At 38.9% G+C, this 22,920-nt stretch overlaps 2 protein-coding genes across 2 annotated transcripts; one reads left to right on the top strand and one right to left on the bottom strand.

Annotated features, from left to right (window-relative positions):
• Positions 1–1,017: 1,017 nt before the first annotated feature.
• SPATA1 (spermatogenesis associated 1) lies at positions 1,018–14,451 on the top strand. The gene is made up of 13 exons (XM_054515762.1): positions 1,018–1,059; positions 1,924–2,030; positions 4,996–5,113; positions 7,121–7,174; positions 7,265–7,592; positions 7,705–7,950; positions 8,406–8,532; positions 8,680–8,740; positions 9,334–9,454; positions 10,236–10,361; positions 12,176–12,345; positions 13,377–13,475; positions 14,347–14,451. The coding sequence occupies exons 1-13, from the start codon at positions 1,024–1,026 to the stop codon at positions 14,449–14,451; spliced, it is 1,698 nt and encodes a 565-aa protein (XP_054371737.1). The 5' UTR covers positions 1,018–1,023.
• Positions 14,452–16,252: 1,801 nt separating this feature from the next.
• On the bottom strand, positions 16,253–22,765 carry CTBS (chitobiase). Its single transcript, XM_054515809.1, has 7 exons — positions 22,189–22,765; positions 21,993–22,154; positions 20,835–21,043; positions 20,024–20,195; positions 19,379–19,476; positions 18,548–18,709; positions 16,253–17,576 (listed from the first exon to the last, which is right to left on the bottom strand). The coding sequence occupies exons 1-7, from the start codon at positions 22,763–22,765 to the stop codon at positions 17,391–17,393; spliced, it is 1,566 nt and encodes a 521-aa protein (XP_054371784.1). The 3' UTR covers positions 16,253–17,390.
• Positions 22,766–22,920: the final 155 nt, after the last annotated feature.

Below are 22,920 nucleotides of genomic sequence, written 5' to 3'. Positions count from 1 at the left end.
AGTGGAGAGATCTCCTGTTGAGAGCAGGAGAACAGCACCTGAGTTCAGCAGGTGAAAATCCAGAGGAGGTTTGTAACCTCAGAGGGGCTGGAAGAGCCTTCAAAGCGAGAACACCAAGGAAACTCCTAACAAAAAGAGGAAGATGGAAACAAGCATTTTAGCAGGGCCTGTTGCAATAGGACCAGGGGAATGAGTTTAAACTAAGAGAGGGTTGATTAGAGATGAAAGGAAGAAGTTTTTTACACTAAAGGTGGTAAAAGCCTGGAAGAGATTAACCAGAGAGGTGGGAGATGCCCCACCCCTGGAAACATTCAAGGTCAGATTGGACTTGGGGGTCTGGACAACCTGGCCAAGTGGGAGGTGTCTCTGCTCACTGCAGGGCTTGGACTAGCTGGCCTTCCAAGGTCCCTTCCAACCCAAACCATTCCCTGATTCTATAACACGTTAGGACAGAACCATGGTTATAGTTTATGGAAATATTTTTCTGACATGGTTGCCCAGCACAGTCACGTTTCCTCAGAACACTGCATTTGGCTGGCACAATGTATTTGCTGCAGTTCACAATAATTATCACTTTATCAGATCCAGGTCCTGCAAGAATCCTGCTTTGTGGGGATTTAGGTCTGTGCCTTTAGGAAAACAGTGGAATTGTATAGAAAGTTGTATACTACCAAAATATTTTCATGAAAGGGGAGAAAATGTTAAGAGGAAATGCTCTAGGGCAGATCTCTTAGAGGCACAGGGCTAGGATTTAGCAATTCCCCCAGTTACTTAGGTGACACTCACTTGTGTAGAAGGTGTGGTTGGTTCTGTTTGCAGTTAGCTGGAAGCTTTCTGCCTCAGCACAGACACAGCTTCCGTTTTCATAAGTGGAATGAAGATCAGTAAATGAAAAAAGGATATTTATGGAGTAACTTCTGTCATAACAGATTATCATGAAACTCATTGTTAAAGAATGCTTTAATCAAAAAGAAAATTAGAAAGCCCACCTGGCATTTGCTGTGGTCACATGGAGGGACCAACATGTCATTGAATCAAATGAGACCTCGAACTTCACAGGTGAGTTTCTACTTCTCCACACAGGTTTTTTAGATTTCACAAACAAAAAATAAGAATACATTAAAATAAGGTTCTAGAGTACCAGAGAGGAAAAATATATGTGCTTTTAAAATAGTATATGTAGAAAGAATTATTTTCTAGTTCATATTAAGTAACTCAACACTTGCAGAAGTATTTAATATAGCTTATTTGCATGGCTTTTAGTTAAAGTGAAGTGTATCACCCTAGTCAATACTATCTGATTTTTACTAGAAATATCAAGAGCTGGAAATTAGCAGTGCAACAACTGCCACAGGTCTGAACACAGCCCAAGTGAACCTTGCTCAGAGCCAGCTTAGTTATTCTTTTTGCAGACATTAGCAGGAATATTTTTGTGTTTCCAAGGTAGCTAATATTATTAAAACCAGAAATATTCTGAATTTTTTTTCTTGATTACACAGTCAAGTTGTGGTGCTATTTGAATCAAGCTTTCAGGGCTTTGCATTTTTTATGAGATGAACAAAGGTAGGGTTTCAGCTGAGGGATTCTTGTAGTCATGACACTCTCCAGAGTATCAACTGCTTTTGGTAAGATCTCTCCATTGCTGTCACAGTGATACACAGCAGTAGCACAGGCTCTCTATTATCTCACTTCCATTGGGGAGCTTGTTCTAATGTGACTTATTTCAGCTGGCACTCAGTCACAAATTGCTCTGCTGTCCTCTCTCAGGATCTAGTCATCACTGTGAGACAGGGCCTCACTCTTCTAGTCCCTGTTCTAATACCAAAGGAACCATTCCTGCTACACAAATTGAAAGTCCACCTAAAAAAACCAAAGTGTATTGGAAGAGGATGATAATACATTTACATCTGTTTTTTTTTCTAGCTGTTGGAACTTCATGTTTTTTATGTCCCAGCAGAAGTGTGGAACTTCAAGCTGAATACAATTCCTGTAGCTCTTACTAGCAAATTTGTCTCAGCTGGATTTATAAGGTGAGTGTGGTTTTAGGTTTCATGTACATGGTAGGTCCTTCACACTGTCCTTCAGTCCAACTTTTAGTCCAGCTGTTGCTCTGGAGAGCACAGTTACATCTGCAGCAGAAACTTGTTGTCTAATGAAATGTCTGGAGTGTAAGTGGTGACCATAACGAGCATTATGTTAATTTGTACTGTGTCAGGCATGGTGTAGACATTGAAAAGCACTTCCAGAGCAGTGCTAGTATTTCTGTAGAAATATTTATATTGTAAAATCATATCTTACATTCTTTCTGTCTCCTTGAGTCTGATTATCAAAAGCTGGAATTCTTTTGGGCAATGGGCCAGCCTCAAGAGAGTGGCTTGATGAAGACAGGGTAGCCTGTCAGTTCCCAGGAGCAGGGCTAGGATGATCTGAGCTCTCAGTCCAGAGAAAGAGCTGAAGCCTTGTTTCTCAAGGGAAAGCCTTACAGCCCATGAACCAGCAGCATTTCCTCTTCTTGAAAGAAGAAAGTGAAAGGCTGTGCACAACATTGTGCACTGTGTGTGCTCTCAGGTAGCTGTTTAAAGGACTTAGTGAAAGAATACCCTGATTCCCAGTCCTAGGCTCAAACCTGGCACAAGGAGCTGTACTTTTCATCTGTCAAAACTTTGAAAGTTTTTTTTTTAGTACATCTAAACCATTTTGCTCACAAAATCTAGCATCTAGTGTGGTGAGAAGTTGTAGAAAGATCAAATAATGTAAAGATGTGTGTTGAAACTGAGCTTTTACATACACCTTGTCTACATCTGTGCAAAACCTGTCAATTCAGCTAAAACTGCAGGGAATAGAGGTTTTAATTAGTTTAAATTGAGTCTTGTATTATCCACTTGAGACAATATACAGTGTAGCTGAAAAGACTGACAGCAATCAGGTAGGAGCATGTAGGGCAGAATGTATTCATTCTCACAGCTGCTTCTGTTGAAAGGCTGCTCAAAACCAGAGAAAATAAGAGCATAAACCCATTTTGTTTGCTGTTCTAGTCTGCAGCAGAGGTGCAGAATACATGTCTGAAGTATAACTTCATTTCATGTCATGGACATCTGCCACTGCCCTATATTTTCTAGTGAAAATTTATTTCACTGAGGCATCAAATTAAATTAGGATCCTCACTGATTTCAGTGGGTTTGTATCTACCTGGATATTGTTGCTTGCTAATGACTCTTAGATAATTGCTAATTAATTCTTCTATGGGTACTATGCAATGCTGCAGTACATTAACATTAACATAACTAGTACCTGGCCAGTGAATCATTGTCTTTAAAGCAAAAAATATTTTTAAAAACTTCTTTTATTATAATCCAGGAGAAGGAATGGCTGGTACTCCTGTGGCTTGGATGCTGTTGGTAGCTCTGTTGTTCAGTCAGCTTGACAATCCCAGTGCTGTCTGAGTCAGCTTCCCAAAGGATTCCTAGGTCAAAGTACAGGCCACTTCCATTAGCTGTGAAATTAGAGGAAAATATTAAGGGTGTAATTTTCTTTGGCCCTGAGTTCTTGTTCCCATGAACTTGATTTCTTAGCCTCTGTGAGCTTTTTTTTCCATTCCTCATTCCTCACCATAGAAGCCAAATTTTACTTTTTCTAGATGAGATGGCTGCAATGAACTCTAGTTTGCATTGCTTTTAAAGGGACACCCTGAAGCAAGTGACTTGTATGTGACTGTTTTCTGCCAGCCAGTGGCAGCAAGTGACAGGCTAATATTATTGCATTTTCCTAGCAGCTACACTGGCAAACAATATTGAGATAAATTTCTGCCCTGTATCTCAGGATCTGGATATCTAGATACTTTCCCCCATTATACATTGTAAATGTGTCCACTCTGCAGACTTTTTATGATCTTGAGGAGGGTCCTCTAAGTCCAGGGTATTTGAAATAATACAATGGCAGTGTTTTTACTACATGCTTGAGCTGTGAACTGAAGGCCTAAAGGGCTGCTTGCAAGTGCAAACAAACCTTGACAGGGTAATGTTGAAGACCTGTTCAAATGGAGGACCTGGCAGGTTCTTGTCTGTACTGTTTGCTGAGAATGGCATGTGCTATCCCCCAAGCTGTGTCTGTGCATTGCTTGAGGAGTGAGAGCTGCCTGGGCCAAAATCATCCTGCCACTTAATCAGAGTGGGTAATTAACAGTCTCAGGCCTGCATTTGTTCCCTGGTTTCTTATATGGCAGCTTAGAACAATTAGAATTGCTTGTGCTGTGCTGCAGTGCTTTGGTATGCCTCTGGCACATTTGGATTTATTGTGCAGAGATGCTTCTTATTCTGTAGTGATTTTTCTACTGAGCTCATTACCTAAATATTTGCATACTTTCAAGTAGTACATTAAATGATGCAATTCATATTTGTGTCAACATTCTCATCCTCAAATCATGGTGGAAATGTTCACAGGGCAGTGTTTGGTTTTTATTTAAAATACATTTACAGGCACACATGCACACACCCAACTGTAAATTTGTGCTGGAAAAGACAAAAGCAAAGAATGTGCCTGCTGCTTAAAGTGGACTGTGCTGAGGGCTCCTCTGGCCCTGGATGCTTGAAGGGAATGTTCAACAGTCCTGGTCCAGCCCCATGAAACTGTGTCACTTATATGGAAGTGCACGACTGTAGCTTCCAGTGGTGTTGTTATTCATCTGCAGATGAGCAACAGCATTCTGAAGAAGTAAATTTCATATTTTGTCTGCTTCCATATTCTCCCTTTGTGTGAGGCTGGAACAATGTGAGTCTTGCTGGTTAATGTTAGGACAGCCCTTTCAGTGCAGTGCTCTGAGTGCCACACCAGACCCTCTGGCCTGTCTGTAACTGACTTCAGTTCTAGGACACAGTTCCCAGTTTGGGTCATTCTGTCTGTGCAAGCCAGCACGTACAGACCTTCATCTTCCCCCTCCTACTAATTAGCCATCATTATTTGATCTTACAGATGTATTAATGAGTGACAACATTCTAGGGTGTCTCCTCACATCACATTAAGAGTGCTGCGGGAGAGGCTTGGAGAGTACCTGGGTGGAGTGACAGTTGCAGATAAATTCAGATTTTTAAAATGCATTGGGAAAAAACTAGCAGTGGTAAGTTAATTTTTTTTTCTCCAGTGCTCTTCTGTTTTATAATGTAAAGCAGAGATTTCATTCCTGCAGATGAGATAATATCACATAAAGTAGAGATAACTTTAGGGGCACTGTTAGCATTTCTTTTAAACATGCTGCAGCCTAAGCTCTTGTCAGAGCATATCTACTTCCCCAAGTGCAAAGGCCAAGCTGGACAGTTGTATTACAAGTACCCTTTAAAGCAACAGGTGTAATTAGTCACCATCCTGTGAAAATATAATGGTTTTGGTAAGTCTGTGCATTAAATATAATAAATCTGTTTGCATTAAAAAAACCCCAAACCCATAAGGCCATTACTACCTGAACAAGTTTGGGAATAATTCAGTTGACAAAGTGCAATGGAAGCTCAGTCAGAGTTCCTCTAATGGCTCCTGCTGTGACCTGCCCAAAAGCATTTAAGATATCATTCTCTGAATGAAAACTTCTCTGGATGTTCCACTGTTTAGTCCAATAATACAGCCTGAGATGTCAGTAATAAAACCCCTACATGTGTGAATCATAACTGTTCCTCCATCAATTCTACATATATATCTTACAAAGTATAGCTAAAGATTAAATAAACTTCAAAGTTAGTCCAAGTGAAAGTTTGTTCATGTAACACACAAAGATGTAAGTCATTTATGTAAATATAGAATACTTTCTCCATGTCTCATTTCACCTCTTTCTCATTAATTTGGAAACTAACTACAAGCAGGAAATTCAGTGCCTAGTTGAATTATCACTAAAATCACTCTCACAGAGACTAGAATAAATACTAAGTGATATGCAAAAACTAGGTGGAAATACATGAAAAGAAACTTAAAAGACTGTGATACAATCTGAATTGGAAAGTATTCATATGTTTTCAGTGAACTGAGGTCTTCTTAGCTGGATGACAATAAGTAAGATGATTCATTTTCATCCTCACATAGTTCAGAGATAAATGGAGAAATTTTCCAGCCTTTATAATGTCAGCAAATGAATAAAATGCTTTATGTTAATAGAGAATTAAAGGTACTGGTAACATACATGAGGATTTATAGAGACAAATGAAAGATACAGTTTTTCTTTGAGGTATTTACTGTTGCTTGATGTTTAACTTTGCTATTATAGCAAAGTGTAAAGCAATAAACCAGCTGCTTTATTTGTTGTTTAGGGTCATGGTAACCTCATTGAATTACATCTCCATGATCAAATATTTGTTGAGTGTTCTCTCCCTTAGTCTTCTGTTTCACAACTCTAACAATGTAAGCAAAACTAAGAGCTGTGCCCTACTTGCAAGCAGGGGTCTCTTGAATGAAAAGATAAGCATAAACTAAAATCATGTTCATTTGCTCTTCCTTTTTTATATATAACCTTTGTGTTTAATTCAATATAATTATTTGAATGTAAGTTCAGATTTCTTTTCCTTACATTGGAGCACATCTTTCAAATATTTATTGACTATTTTAGACTTTGTTTTCAGGACAACTGTTTAAATGTGAAACTGTATGTCACAAAAAGAATATGAAGGAAAATGATAAATACAAGAGGACGTAGGATAATATTTGACTTTTTTCTATATACATTCATATACAATATTTTGCAATACTGTATTAGGGAACTAGAGAAAATTATGCGAGACTCAGCATTTCTGTCCAGATTCAGCTTGAAGCAACTTTTGATAAAGAAAGTTGCAAATTTTCTTTTCCTTGAATCAGGTCCTTTGAACCATAAGAGAAAGTGCAAAGGAAAAAAAACCATTCAGTACTTGCATGCAATCTTGTGGGTCTGATTAAGATTTTGAAAAATAGACAAAGTTTCAGAACTCTGTCAGAAAATACAAATGTACTCTGAGATACTTTTACCCCATAAAGCCACTACAGATTATAGTGATGGTTATAAAAGAATGCAGTATGTAAAAATGACAATAGAATGCATATGTCACATGCAACACTATTGATGAAAAAAGTGCTGTATTTGTTACACTGCCATACTTTATCTTCCAAGGTGAAAGCAAAGCAGGAAACAGAACTGGAACTGAAGTCATTTGCTCCTCCTTATGTAAGTACTGAATGGTTTGTAAGGTACCATTTTCAGAAACTTTACATTGCACATTTCTTTGTGTCTGATGGATATAATCTGCAATTTCAGGCACTTTATCCTGAATTATATTTATTACTGGGAGTGGAATATTTTGAAGATGTTTATCCATTGCTATCATCACCTCAACAAAAACATCACGTTAGTGAAGAAGCTAATAATAGGTTTGGTCATGGATCAAGATTATCCAGGCTTTCCCAACAGAAATCTGAAAAAGGCAAACCATTTTTAGAAAGTATACAAAGCAGGCATCAGGTAGAAAATCTGGAAATACCCAGTCCTGTGGAATGGGGTGAGAAAGAGCCTGTTCCAATTTCACACACAAACAACAAGCAAGACAATAACAACAGGATTCCAGAAAAACAGTTTGAAGAAAAAGGTAAGCTTAACCAGTGTAGTGAAGGAGGGTGGTGAATGAGAAGAAAAATAAATAATATGGTTAACATTTACAGTAAAATAATATCTCTTTCATATTATCAATTATTATGCAGATCAAAGTGGATCTGATGGATCTCTCTTCACACCAAGTCATTCAAATCCTGCAGACCAGGAATCTGGAAAGTGTGACCTGGTATTACACACCTCTGAGCAGAATCATCTCAGCCAAGATCAAGAAGACTGCAATGCTTCTAAGTGGAATGACAAAGCCCAGGGAACTGCTCCAACTCATGTAAACCACAGTGATCAACAAGGCCAGAGTAACCAAAGACCCCAAAATCACATTAAATATCAAAAGGGTACACATGTTTGTTATTGTCTTTTTGCTAAAGCAAAGTAGAGCTAAGTTTTAAGAAATCTGTAATTAAAGTGTAAGTTGGAATAGCACTATGAGAGCAATATTCCATTTTTTAAAAATAATTATATCTTCCAAAGAGATGTGTTTTTACCTTTGAGTCCTTCATTAGCACTGTGTGCTGATATAGAGAAATACTTTACTATAGTTGATACATTTGTCTAATCACCAGAATTAGCCAGATATAAATTCTAATAACAAAAATACCTTTTTTTCTCCCCTTGATTTCTTTCTTCTGTTATTCATGGAGCATTTCCAAATCCTAGAGATAACATCACTTGCTGTGTTGATTCACTGACTTTCCAGTACAGGTTAGAAAGCCCAGTCATTGACAGTCAAAACAGCCTGATTTTTGCAAGTGTAATCTTATGTATTTTTGTCATCCCTATCCTGTCACAGAACTAGCAAACATGGAAAATAATGAGCACCAAAAAGATACCAAATTAAGAAGAGACAGAACACAGGATGCTGAAATTCTTAAAATAAGGAAAGACCAAACTACAGATTATGTCCACAAAAAACAAAGGTTAGCAATAATACATCTCCTAAAATAATGGATAATATTAATTCACTGATACAAACTTACTTTATAGACTTCAAATAAATGAAAGAAAAGGAGGGGGAAAACATTTTGGTCAATGTATTTTCACTTGTTTTTTTGATTTTATCTTAGCTTGCAACAAAACAGAACTAAGAAGACTAGAGTTGGTCTTGGTGAAAAACTGGATAATCAGGTATGTTTTTCAAGGTAACATTCCTAGTAATCTTGAGCAATAAATATAGTCCTCCACCTAGAAACAGTCTAATTTTGTAAAACTGGTGACTCATTATAAATACAAAAGATCTGAGAATAATTGAAAAAAATTTATTCATGCTTTGCTACTTAGCTTAGATTTTTCTAATGAATATCAACTATATTTCTAAACAATTAAAATCTATAATTACAAATTTTAGTTTAGAAATGGGCAGTTTTTGATTTCATAATTAGCAAACCAGGCGGCCATTTTAAGGCCTTAGCTCCTGGTCTTGCAAGGGACTGTCAGTAACTTGGGGGTTATGGGCATGGACAAGAGCCATTAGCAAGAGTCTGTAGTTTTGTCTGTGTGTTCTCTGTGATGGAAGGGTTCAGTGCTCTCATTTTGTTTGCAGAGATCCAGCTGTTTGTAGTTTAGTGGTCATGGGTACTGGTAACAGAATATAAAAAATCCTACTTGCAGAAGTCAAATTCAGCCCTCTCATTCACTCAGGTCACTTTCAGGGCATGTGTCTAATGTAACTATTCAGGATTATGGTTATGTACTTATAGTTGTGTCTTTTGACTCTATAGGCAAATGAAAACAAGCAAAATCATCTTACTTGTCCAAAAGAGTGTATTTCAGCTCCTAGTCCACCTTTTTTGGCATTTACTGTAAATCCTGAATTACAAGTTCCTGCAATTCAGGCAGCAAGTGAGTACATGGTTCCAAGAAATTGTAAGGAAGTGAACTTTTAATCAAGACTGAAGACTCAATGAAGACATAAATACCTGCACTATACATGGGTTAATTCACAGTATTGTTACAAATTTTAATTTGTGAATAGACAATTCCAGGTATTTATGATTGCATGGGCTGTCCTAGAGCTTGGCAGGTTCCCAGGACTAGAAAACCCAACTTGTCAAGTGGATGGAAGGAGAAAAGGAGAGAGATGAGATGAAACACTGCAGGCTCAAGTGAGAGTGTAGCAAAGAAAATCACAAGTGGTGTTGCTAAGGGGGAGGATAGTGAGAACATGAGTGTTAGACCCATTGTTGCAGACTAGTGGAAGTCTGAGATATTGTCCTGCAAGCTGGAGTTTCAGGCAAGATTTCTCTACAGTTTCTATTGCAATGTATTTTAAGAAGGAAATAGTCTTTTGGAGGCTTTTTTGGCTTCACTGGCAAGCATTTGCAATGTATGAATATATTTCTTGATTTAATAGTTTTAGTGATACATTGTCTAAACATATAGAAAGATGTTTGTTTGCATGTGTGTGTGAATGCCTGGATGTATACTGGATTTCCCCCTTTTTCTAAAGTGCCAGCCATTCTGAAAGGTAGATTAAAATGAAATCTGATTAAAATGAAATTGTTTCTACTGCTCTGACAGGGCTTTTGGCATAATTTGTGATGAGTGTATTACAAAAGTCTTGACTGATCCTTTGTACTTATAGTATTCAAATGCTTGCTAAATATAATTGTAATATCTTTAGAAAACAAGATGGCAGAACAATTGCAACAAATGAAGGAAGACAGAAGGCACATGGAAAAAATTAGAGAAGAACTGAGAAAAAAGGCTAAAGGGCTACTGGAACAAAATAAGCTGAGGAGATACCGTGGTACACTTTAAATTTATTCTGGAATTTGGACTGATTGAGAAATTACTCTGAAACCAATTTGAAAATATTTGTCTCCTTGTCAGTGAGCTTAATTATAGAGAGAGCAGTCTGCTAACCAATAGCTCCAAGAAGATTCATTTTGTGTAATAACATGCTACAAAAATTCAAGGTTGCAATGATGTCAATGATGTTCCTTCCACTTTTTTTTTTTTTTTTTTGTGGCATGTCTTATAGAATTAAGGTTGTTCTGGCTTTCCTAAACTATTCAAATTGTGTCTCATGTATGTGCAGTGCTCAGAGAGCTACTGCAGGCTGCTTCTCTCTCAGACCCAGGGCAGCCTGGCATTTCCTAATTCTGCCTTTAGCTTACAAGGTGCTTACAGAGGCTCAGTCCTGTGTTGATAGGGCTTCAGGTCAATTGCAGCATAATAATTTTTGTTCCTCCTGTCCAATGGTATTCAGCTTATGACATGGAAGTTTCAAGCCTGTTGTGACAACCTTGACAAACTTGGTTTTTAACAAGGTCAAATCTCATTGAAATTTCACACAAATTTTCCTAAGAAAATTATTTTCAAGTTCATACTTAAGACTATCTTCCCTAAGTAACATCCCAGTTATACAGAAATGAGATTTAATAATTTTGATGTTTTGAGAGCTTTCTCTTTGTGCTTAAATGTCACTAAGTCATTACTAGTCTCAAATATAACTTGTAGCTTGTTGAAAGGAGAGAAGCCCATTCTTTCAGTTATTCTCTAAGGACACGGCTGCACTGCACCCTGCAGCCTGGGGAATTTGTATTTAAAAACCTCAAACTTGGGTGTGTGAAGCAGTAACTTTGTAGTAGCATGGAGCTGCAATTCAAGCTAGAGATAAGCCCTAAATGGCACCTGCATTGCCTTAAATTATGTTATCCAGTTAGGTAAAATAAAGGTTATTTCACAAGGATTCAAACAGCTTCTGCAGGTTCTGTAAGAAGCATCTGTACCTCTGAATTATTTTTTTTAATCAGACCTGAAGAGTTTTGTAAGTAAGGGCAAGCATGTTTCTTTGTAAGAGCATTTTCTGCAGTAACAGCCATCCAAGTCTGTATTTAATATCCTCCTAAGAGTGCCATGCTGACAGGCACTCTCAGTTACCTGGCACAGAGTCATCCTCCAACAGCTGAGTTCTTTTGGGTGAGTTTCACTTGTCCAGCTCCCATAAACTATGCCTTGAAAGAAGGGATTCATTTAAGACACAGCAGATGTGCAGTGGCCATAAGACTGCCACATAAGGGGCATTTATGTGCCACCTCTTGGTAGCACATTGACAACACAGGAGCAATCTTAGTGAAGTGTTAAGGTTACTAACTGTTTCCCATAATTTGGGATGTCAGATTGAAGCTGTTCAAAATCTCTGGCCATGAAGAGCGTAAATTTTGCCTAAATCTACAATGCTGCATTTTCTGGTACAGTAGAGCTGTGGAATTCAGACTGTGCTGGGGATACCACTCTTCACAGGAGCACCTAGGTGCTGCAGAACAGCCAGGCTGAGTAAACTTTGGGTTTGAACCCTGTGTTTTATCTCAGGGGGCAGATAGACCCTTTAGTGGCAGGTGTTTATGTGAACATTCAGTTGCATTTAGAGTCAATGTAACTTTAGATTACAATGAAGATTTTTTTTCACTACATGTTTATTTTAAAGAAACTTCCTGCCATGTTTCAGTGTGTGCATTGGCCAGGAGAAGCTTGGGAGGTGAGGTGGTCATGACTGTCTTCAGCAGACCTTCTGATAAGGTGAGCAAGACCAAACACTGTTACTGTTCTCCTGTGCAGTGCGTGAGGCATGGAAGAAGAAGTACTTTGAAACCAAGAGAGCTACAGTTTCACTGGAGGACACTTTAAACAAACTGCAACAAGATTTAGAGCTTTACCACCAGAAATTGCTCTTGCAACTGGAAGCCAGAGATAGCCAAAAACGACCAAAGAAAACAGCAACCTCCAAGGTATTTCCTTGTATTATTTATTATCTCTTTTTTCACAGTCTGAGGGTTTTTTGATTAAAATATAAATTAAAGAAACAGATTTATCACCACCCAACGACTTGTAAACTAGCTTTAGCTCAATGATCTGAGGGACAGAGTTCCTTCAGGCCATTTGTCTCAAAAAGACTGCAGAAGTGCTTGAATCTGAGCATTTGTTTCTTTCTGCTTTCTGTTGGTACCTTTTTGTAACAAAATCCCCTTCTGTTCAGTGTAGTTAATGGATTGTTCAGTTCTACTTTGTTTCTATTATCCAAGATTTCATACAAGGAGGCAATGAATGTTTGGAGCACACAAAACATATCTGTAGCTTTTGAAGTGGTTGCACTTCAACTGTTGTGCAACTGTGAGTTTCATAGGAAGTTCAGAGGGAACAAAAGAGAAAATATAAAAGAAAAGGAGGAAACACCCTTTCCAACAGTTGTGTCTGCTAATTTTCTAAATGCATTAATGGAAGCAAGGCTGTTGACAAAACTGAAGCTAGCCTAGGAAAAATAAATGTCCCTTTCTTGCATCTGAAAAGCGTGTGCATGTACAATCTAAGAGTGTATATTATATACAAACATGTATTATTTGAGCTATCTTGAAATATCTACTATTTTAAAATAAAAATATTAATCGGGTTGACATTGCATTACTGGCTATGTTCAGACACATTCTTTTGAGGGGCATATCAGGGGTGGGGTTGTTTTGGTCTCCCTGGCTAGGCACTGAGAGGCCTGACAGGAAGGACAGGCACAGGCACCAACCCTGCAGCAGTTCTTAGCGGGCAGCCCCCGAGAAGGGAGCCAGGCTTTGCAGAGCTGTGAGGCTGAGCAAAGGGCGCTCCCCAGCCCTCGTGAGCGACGTGCAGCCAGGCAGGCTTCAGCCAGCTGGGAAGGCAGGGAAGTTGGAAAGAGGTGGTTTGAGGATTGTTTCTGAGTGGTGAAGGAACACCCAGCGAGGGAACAGATTCACTAATGCTGCACCTTGAGGTTTGTTGTTGTTTCACACAGAATTACACAATCATCCGGATTGCTACGGTGCAGCACGAACTCCACCAACTGAGGAGGAAGCTGGAGGATACAAAAATGAGACTCCTAATAGAAATTAAGGTACTGTGCCTTTTAATTAGAACAGTCAAAATGTGGCAATGTATGGAAAAAAATTAGAACTTCTCAATTATTAGATGATGTAAATATTTGCTAAACAGTTCTTGTTTTATGCTGTTAGTTTTAAGGTGTTAGGTGTTGTGACTTTAGAATTTGAGCTAAATTACTCCAGAACACAGGTTATCAAATTATTTGGAATGTATGGCATCCAAACAACTTAGATACTCAATGTACTATGTAAGCTGAGGTTCACAATCTTATTAATACAATTCTAATTACATTCAAAAGGTAATTGAAGAAATACACCTGGTGTGGTGAGGCACTGAGCAGTAATAAATAGACCATAGCTAAAGGAAAAAAAATGGTATAAAGGAAAAAAAAGTCAAAAAACAACAACAACGACAACAGCAACAACAACAACAACAAAAAGCTGTCTAAGCAGATTGCAGACCTCTTCATCTGCTTTATTCCATATCACTGTTGCCTATGAATCTTCTTGGAAGGAAGAGGTATTATAGGCCTTCACACTGGACAGCTTTCCAGCTCTGAAAGCTTGAAATGGGAGTGTTCTACATCACAGAGATTGCCCATGCTCCTATTTACCAGGTACTCCAGGGTGGTTGTAATTACTATGACTTCATGACTCCTCCATTGTCTATCAAGGAGTGGAAAGAACAATTATTTTTGCAGTTGTTTCAAAAACATCAAGGCAAATTACAGAACAAAGTAGTGCTAGAACACATAAAATTTCAGAGATGAAAGATTCAGCCATCCTGTATAAAATTCAGTCTTAGTTATATAAACCTATATGCATGTCAGCTCCAAAAAAAGCTTCCTTAAATTGCCATTCCTTAAATGATGGGTTCTTTTGCAGATGAGAAAGCAGGCAGCATCTGATTTACAAGCACTGAGAGCAGAACTGACACAGAAGAAGATTCATTCATCTTTAATTCTCCAGTCCAGAAAATCAGGAATTTAAGATGACATGAGTAACATCTGTGAAGTGTACAGAAGCTCTTTAGTGTATGGAAAAGAGAATTTCAGAGCATTTGTTTGTATGTTCTTGAAGTAACTTTGTAAAAAGACACTAACTATATAAATATTGTGGAATTTGTATACTAGGCTACTGAGGTAATGCAGCTCATTTCTTTTTAAATCTCACTTACTGTAAGATCAGTCAGCTACTTAAACATACAGTTCAAGATAGTAAAATGTCTAAAACTAAGCTGTTATTTTTAAAGTGCAAATTAGTTAATTGTTTAACAATTGTGGAACAATCCAGTGTAACATCCCAGTGGTATGCTGATGTTCTTTAATTAACTACATAGCTACTAAGAAATAAACTTAAAATCTGTAGCCTCCTGTCCTTATTTTCAGGCTCACACATTCCATTTTTTAGAAATTATTAAAATATAGTTTCTGTAGAACTACAGCAACAGTAATCCTTTATTTGGCTATTTACTGGAGTTTGTTTTTGTCATTATAAATACGCCTATCTATAAATTAGCAATTTATCATTACTATATTATTATTATGAAGCATAAACAAAATCTCAGATAATCTCACTTTTTTCCATATCTAGCTTGTTTTGCTCCCTCCCTCATTAGGAAAGGCAACAGACATTAAGTATCTTCTGTAGTTTTAAAGCTTGCCTGAAAGCTTTCTCTTGGACCAGCATAATGATGATCCTGGTCCAATTTACACTCTTGCATGTTCTGCCTTTCCTTAATTCCAAGATCATGCATGCCCTGAGATTAACAATTCTCTGAAAGAGGAATCAGAAACCTCTTCATAGGAATTTTTTTCTAGCTCTGCTGTTTTCCTCTTTGCAAACCAGATGTTATTATATTAAGCAGAAGAATAGCATGCTAGGAATTAATCTCAGCTAAAAAGCTATCAAGGCTGTATTTATAACTGGAAGTGAAACACTCATGGGGAATAAGTTATGGGATAAGAAAATTATGCAGCTCTCAAAAGAACTAACTTAGAAATGTCTTGAGTCAAACCACCCATTATCCAATTTATTTTCTTAAAGATAGGACTTAACAAAGATTTTAGTGCTAAAGGATTAAATAAATTATTAAAACTACACCCACTTTTTCTTAGTTCAGGGTTGAAGCTCACATTCTCTATTTCAGAATTGTGTCTTATTTAAGATATGAAAGCAGGCTACTAGATACTGGAAAATCAGAACCTAAATTTAAAGTATAGTATTATCAATCATGATTCTTGACTGCTACAGGAAGGAGAGTTTTATAATTAAGTCAGCTGGCCCTCAGAATTTTGCAGCTCAGATATTCATAGCAGAAGACTCTCAATTCAGCAAATATCCATCTCACAGTATTTAAGCATTTAAAGTTCTGAAGTACAAGTTCTGAAGTGTGTGTATGTGTATACATATATATATATATATTTTTTTTTTTTTAATATATAAAACGTAGGAATTTCTCTTAAGACTTATAGCATGGTGTTCTAGTGAAAAGCCTTCTGATTTGTCAAGGGAATTTTTTAGTTTCTCTAAGAGCAGTAGGCTTCACCTTCTGCTTTCCATCATCTGTAATATCAAGCAGACACTTCAGATGAAGTCTTCCAGTCTTGTCCTCAGTAGCCATAATGGTGATGCTGCCATACTATGGTAATTCTTTAGCAAGCAAGAGAACCCAACCAATCAGACAAAAAAAGCCCAACCCCCAACCAAACCAGACCAAAAATCCCACCAAGCCCACAAATGACTACATCTACCTAATTAAATAATTTTTTAATTAATGGAGTCACTTAAGCAGGGGCCAGTTGCACTTTAATCTGGTTGTGAAACAGTTCTGAGAAGCAGACAAGCAGTGTGGGCTGTGAGCTGTAGAACAAGTAAAGCACAGACAGGGAACATTGTTTACAAGCCTTACCAAGAGCAGCATTTTGTTCAACAAAAAAAATCCTGTAAACACCAGCCAATCTTTACATCACTATGGGTATTTTAAAAAGTTATACAACTTCTGTAGGCAAATGATTTTATGAAAATATGAACTAGAAAGAAAACATAATTTCCTGTTATCTCAGAGGCAACACCCCATAAAAAAAAAACACAAGCAACTGAATAAATTTCAGGGTGTGTGGGAAAATAGAGATACAGTTCATCTTTATTCAGTTTAAATAAGCTTCTGAATTCTAGTTTTCAGGAAGTAGTTTGAAATGGAAGGAAACATCATCCAAGTCCTCTTCATATCCAGCTTCTTCTTCAAGCTAAGGTCAGAGATTTTCAGCTTTTGAAACTGAGGAATTTATATGATACATGAGCACAGTGAAACTGGAGTTTATTGAATATTCCTTTCTAACAACAACTTTGATATAAATCTTAACAGCAACTACTTCATGTTATGTAATTTCTTCAGTCCATAAAAATCTTTTAATCTAGAAGAGTAACCAAGCTGCATATAATCAATAATCTGTCTCTCCAGAATTGTGTTTAATCTGATTCTAGAGTGACTTAGCTAAAATATTGTTTGGGTTGGGAAGTCAGAAGGCTGAGACTGCACCATGTGAGACAGGAATAAGTATTTGCTTCACCTGGCAGCTTTAGCAAAGCATCATTATGAGAGTGCCCCTGTAAATCCATCAATTGGTCTTGTTACCAGATACACACTGGGTGCAAGCATTAACTAACTTACAGTAACTGAAAAGTTAAAAAGATGAACAGTCTTCAAAAAACCTGCTGATGCAAGGATTGTTGTTCCAAAGCAACAATGGAACTTTCTGAAGAATGAAAATACAGCTTTGCATATAAAAATAACAAGATTGATTTGCCTAGTTTTTAAAGTTTTTCTAATCACAATATATTTATATAAAGTCACAATCTGTGATACTGTAAGCCAAAATAAAAAATTACCAATTTTCATAATTCTAAATCAAAGGTTTACACAGTTCTTATGGTGTCAGAGCTTTCCACATTGCTTGAGTTTGTTGTTCTGCTGCAGCTTCCTTGGAATAGTCAAGACTATTTCCATTCCACATGCCAATGCCCCTTAAGCCTCGACTCTTCACATATGCTGCTTTTAGAGAGATGCTGTGAGGGTCATCAAACCATACCTGGTGGAACTGACCAACAGAATCCTAGAAAAACATTTAAATACCAGTGTCAGTGATCATGTTTTCTCTTGAACACAGTTAAAAGTACAACTAAAAACTGAGATAAACAAGCTATGTAGATTTATATAATATTTTCCTGTTTTATCAATACTTTGTCACACAGGACAATTAAAAGTTCTAAGCAAAATATTTGGATATTTTTTTAATTGTAGAATATAAGTTATAAAACAGTGACACAATTTAACTGAATACATTTAGATGAAAAGGCTTATCTAATTTGTATTTTAATATTTTCTTAAATACAGCTAAAATTTCAGATACAGTATCTAAGCTAGCAGGTGAATTTAGTTTGAGATTGTGGGGGTTTTTAAGCAATAAACAGTTTTAGAGGAAGTTATAAAATTTTATCAAGGTTATGCTGCTTTTACCTGGTCATTGCTTACAACCTCTTTTTATCACCAACATGTGAAACAAATAATTTTTTAAAGAAACAAGACAAAATGGACACACTGTGGTGTTCTAGTAAGCATAGTCATTTATGGACTCTTTCACTGTGTCTGTGTAGAAAACAAATGCAGAAGAGAATATGCATGCAAGGCATCAAGCTAGACAAAATTAAGAGCATCTCAGAATCATTTTTAGTTTAAATCATTTATCAATTCATGAAGGTAACTATAACAGTGAAGGATGGAGTAATAGGATGTCTTTGTGCCAAAATGTCCTTTTTGACATGATGCAGTGACTCAAGAGGACTGGAAAGTAATAAAGATCTTTATTACTCCTGTAGTCTTCAGGCACTGCATTCCTCTCTCAGACTAGGAATTCAAGACACAAATTTTCAGCAATCCTTTACTGTACCAAAAAAACCAAACCAAACCAAACCAAACCATAGAAAACATAAAAGGAAGAATCTAACCCAAATAACTTTATAGTCAAAGACCTATGGCTCATGAATGTTTACTCCACACCACAGTGGCTTGGAAAAAGACTCTTACCTTGTACTCATAAAATGGAGCCTTCTGCACTTCATCCCACAGCAGCCCTGAGAGAGAACTGTTCACCTGCTTCATGATGGCTGCGTAGGGCACCTGGCTCCCTGCAGCATCACTGCAAGGAGCCCCACGGAAAGGCACCTTGGGAAGGGAACAAACATGCTCCTGGAAAACAAACAGGGAGCCATGAGCTTCAGGTGAGATACACTGAGCTCCAGAATAGAAGTACAGCCAAGAACAATTCACAAAAGGCATCAGGGCCACAAAAATTCCAAATCTTCAAGCAAATACAGCAGATACTATTTGTAAAGTAAATTAAAACAGCAACATTTTCTTTAATTTGCAGTAATACAGGACTGGATGGATACCCTTCAGCTTAATCAGTTGTCTTATCTTTTCCACCCTTAATTGAACCTTACATTTTCATAAGTACAATATTTGAGACCTCATAAACTGCTATGCTGTAACAGTCGTAGGTTTGCTATGGTTTGTTGCATCTGTCCTTACAGTGCTGTTGAGAAGGCACATACAAGTGTTGCAGGGCCTTTGGACTTCATCTCTTCTCATACAGATAACATTTATAGCTCCTAAGTCAAACACAGTGCTTGGATATCATGGGGTTCAGGCTGCCTAAAGAGCTAAAATGCCTTGTCTAGTAACACACTGCTCATCAGTTAGCCAAGCAAAAGATTCTGGTTTGTGTCCTAGCTTGATGCTCTTACCCATCAGGTCACAGTATTTCCCAATCCAAAAACAAGATTACCAAAACCTAGTTCTATCTTTCCAAAGAAAAAAATTAACAGTTTGATTGCAAACAAATAATCTTGACCTTACCGTGGATAGGTTTTGGCAGACATAGTCATAGCCATACCAGGGGACACCCATCACAAGCTTCTTAGGATCAATGCCCATAGTAATGTACTCTTCATATCCTAGTTTGGAGGGAAACAAAAATTAGCATGCATTATTTACTTCTCCTATACATTTTATTCTTACAACTAATTTGGAGCCAGAGCCACTGCATGATACCCAGAGGCCAAGGTGCAAGCTGTCCCTTGCCTTCACCTGCATTCCAGTGAGTGAGAGGCTTGCTCTACTGAGATCCCAGTAACTGCTCCAGTTTCTCACACTTAAAACCATCTGCCCTGAGCAGAGGTTCACAAAGATGAGAGAAATGTTTCAGTTCTCTGCAATCCCAGGCAGACACCACTGCTCTGGCTGCCATCTGTCATTCCAAAAGCGTTCTTTGCACTCCTGAGGTTACAGGGACCAACACACAAGGCTGAAGGTCTGTCTGCCTGCAGGCTCATAAGGACCAGGGACACTGTGTTCATATCCTGACAGCACACATCTGAGCACACTCAAAGCCTCACTGCAACCAGAACAAAATAAATCTGTCTAAGAAAAAGCCCTCTTTTCTATCTACTCATGTCAGCAAATGACAATCTTCTGACTCCTGGGGAAGTGTTCTGTCCTCACCAACTAAAGTCTGCAGGTAAGGAGCATTGGCTTTTGCAACACAGTCTGTCCAGATCTGGCTCTGTTCATCATATGACATCACAAATAAGAAGTCACAGGCATCTGCAATTCCAGTGTAGTTGTAGCACCTTTTATCTATGCAGGCTGGAGACCAAGCCACATCAAATGTTACCTGAAGGAAAAATGCACAACTTAGTAGCAAGTATGGCACTCAGGTGTCCTTGTTATGTCTTAGGAAAAAAAAAAAAAAAAAAGCTATGACTTTTAAAGACAGTACTTCCCAAATGGTACAGTTTAACACATCTTGATAATAATGAACTATAGAAGAAGCTGCTCATCTGATAAAACAAAGAGAAGATAATAAAGTGAGTACCCCATTAGTGAACACATAGCACCAAAGAAATTAAAATATAATATTATAACCACCAAAAATATGAAGCATGGTGCAAATCTTGAAAACTTTCACGATAGGTTTACCAAAACACTATCAAGCTTTTGCCCCAGAAGGCTGTTTTTGCCCTACTTTCAACAATTCATTAAGGGACACTAAAAACTGCCAGCTCACACATAGCAGTAACACCGTATGTACAAATCTCAGCAAAGCCCATCTCTCATTGAAATTCACACAGGTCAAAAAGAGTGATTCTTACAAGATTATATCACAGCTAACATTCATAATTAAGCATTCACTAGAATATTATATTTAGATCTGCATAAACTTTTTCTTATTCATATGCTAAACAGCACTGCCAAAAGTCCTTACATTTCATAAGGTTAAATTTAATGTTTGTATAAAGTACATTATTATTACCTGTGATCCAGCTATTTCTCTGTGAAAAGCATCTGTAGTTTCTCTAACAAGCTCTGTCAATGCATAATACTCAGGGGAGGTTTCATTAACTTCTTGCTCTATATCTATATTAATTCCATCCATATACTGCTTTTTTGCAAGGTCCACCTGTTGGGATATCCATGCTGCTCTTTTAGCAGGATCAACAATTTCCTGAAGAGGTACATCACCTGGACAAGAGGCCTTCAAGAGTTAACATGCATTTGCACCACAGAAATGGAAGGAAAGATTTGTCTTTAGTTAACCAACACATTTAAACCCAACATAAAAAATGTCCATATCAATACTGGTAAAATACAAAGGAGTTCATTTTTTCCTCAAGCATAATTTTGATAACCACCCCAGAAAAGATTACCAAGATTCTTTGAGAGAGTGGTGTTAAAATTAAGTTCCTTTGGTTTTTCTATAATTTTAATCATCTTACTTCTGCTTACTATTCTTTTAGCCACTGTAAATTACCTTTCTTGAAATCAAAGTACTTTTAGCATTTTATCTGGTCATATTTAGAGGAAAGCTACTTTTGTGTTTAACCTTTGCTGTTATCCACACTGTAGTCCTGGATTCTGCTTTTTCTCAACAGAGCCAAAAGGTATTTACAACATGTAAGCTAATGGACTTTGTCTTTCTAATCAGCATTTGTACCTGCACAGAGTCCCTGAGTATGCATGTTTTAAAACTCAACCACTTCCTAATACAGAGGGATTCATTTAAGTGCAAAATACTAAAAATTACTTAAAATCCCTTTCCTTACTTTGTCTTTTGGGTACTCCACATAAGATCCAGAATACAGACCCAAATAACAGGCTTTTTCTTTCCTCCCTCTTCCCCCATAGCAATGATGTTCCCTGTAAAGAGAACTTTTATTAAGTTGTCACTGGGATGGTTTGGTTACTACTGTGGCACAACCATTATGTGGGTATTGAAACCCACATACTGGTTTCAATACCCTGCATACCAGTATGTGCAAAATGTCAAGGGTTCATTAAAGCCTTATTAATTAATTCTCTTAAAGATTTTAATACCCTGCATACTGAATGCAAAATGTCAAGGTAATATAGCCCTGTGTACCTTATCTTATTCACGTATCATAAACACCCGTGTTTTTCCAGTGTAACCAACCTTTCAGTACTATCCTCGAGCCTTTGGAGTGGGCATAGCACATGAGCTCAGGATCGTACTTCCCGAAAGCTGCCACAGTGGTAATTTTGGACCAGTCGTAGGATTTCCATGCTTCCTTCCCCACATCAAACACGAATACCTGGAAAAGGGGTAAAAAGCACCCTGGTTAGCCCCGAGCGCTTCTCAGCACGAGTACCATTCTCCCGCGGCACATCCCGCACCCGCACATCCCCGCTGGGCAGCGCCTCAGGGATGGCAGCCGGGGGCCGAGTGCGGGGCAGCACCGCCCCAGGCAGTGCCCGTGGACACTGCCCGGCCCGGGGACACTGCCCGTGGACACTGCCCGGCCCGTGGACACTGCCCGGCCCGGGGACAATGCCCGTGGACACTGCCCGGCCCGGGGACACTGCCCGGCCCGGGGACACTGCCCGTGGACACTGCCCGGCCCGTGGACACTGCCCGTGGACACTGCCCGGCCCGGGGACACTGCCCGGCCCGGGGACACTGCACGGCCCGTGGACACTGCCCGGCCCGGGCCGAGCGCAGGGCTCCCGGGTGCCGGGGCGCGGAAGCTGCTGCGAGCGGCGCTGCCGCCGGGCCCGGCCCCGCCTGCGCCGGCAGGGCCCGCCCGGGCCGGGGCCGCGCACCTCGGAGCCGGCGGGGCCCGTGACGGGCTGGCACAGCCGCGGGTCCCGGCAGGGGCAGGCGCCGGCAGGGCCCAGCAGCTGCAGGAGACCGACGGGCAGCAGCCACCCGCCCCACGGCCGCCCCATGGCCGCCGGCGCCGGCCCGGCCGCGCAGCCTCGGCCCCGGGGCGGGCCCGGGCGGAGCCGGGCCCAGCGCGCCGCCTGTGCAGGGACAAATAAGCTCGGCCGGGCGTTCAGAGAGCAGCTGTTTATTAAAAGGTCACCCCGGGGCCGGGTGCCCG

Source organism: Molothrus ater, chromosome 9 (assembly GCF_012460135.2).
Source record: "Molothrus ater isolate BHLD 08-10-18 breed brown headed cowbird chromosome 9, BPBGC_Mater_1.1, whole genome shotgun sequence".
NCBI lineage: Eukaryota > Metazoa > Chordata > Aves > Passeriformes > Icteridae > Molothrus > Molothrus ater.
Note: the sequence above shows the minus strand (reverse complement) of the source record. Positions and strands in the feature narration are given on the sequence as shown.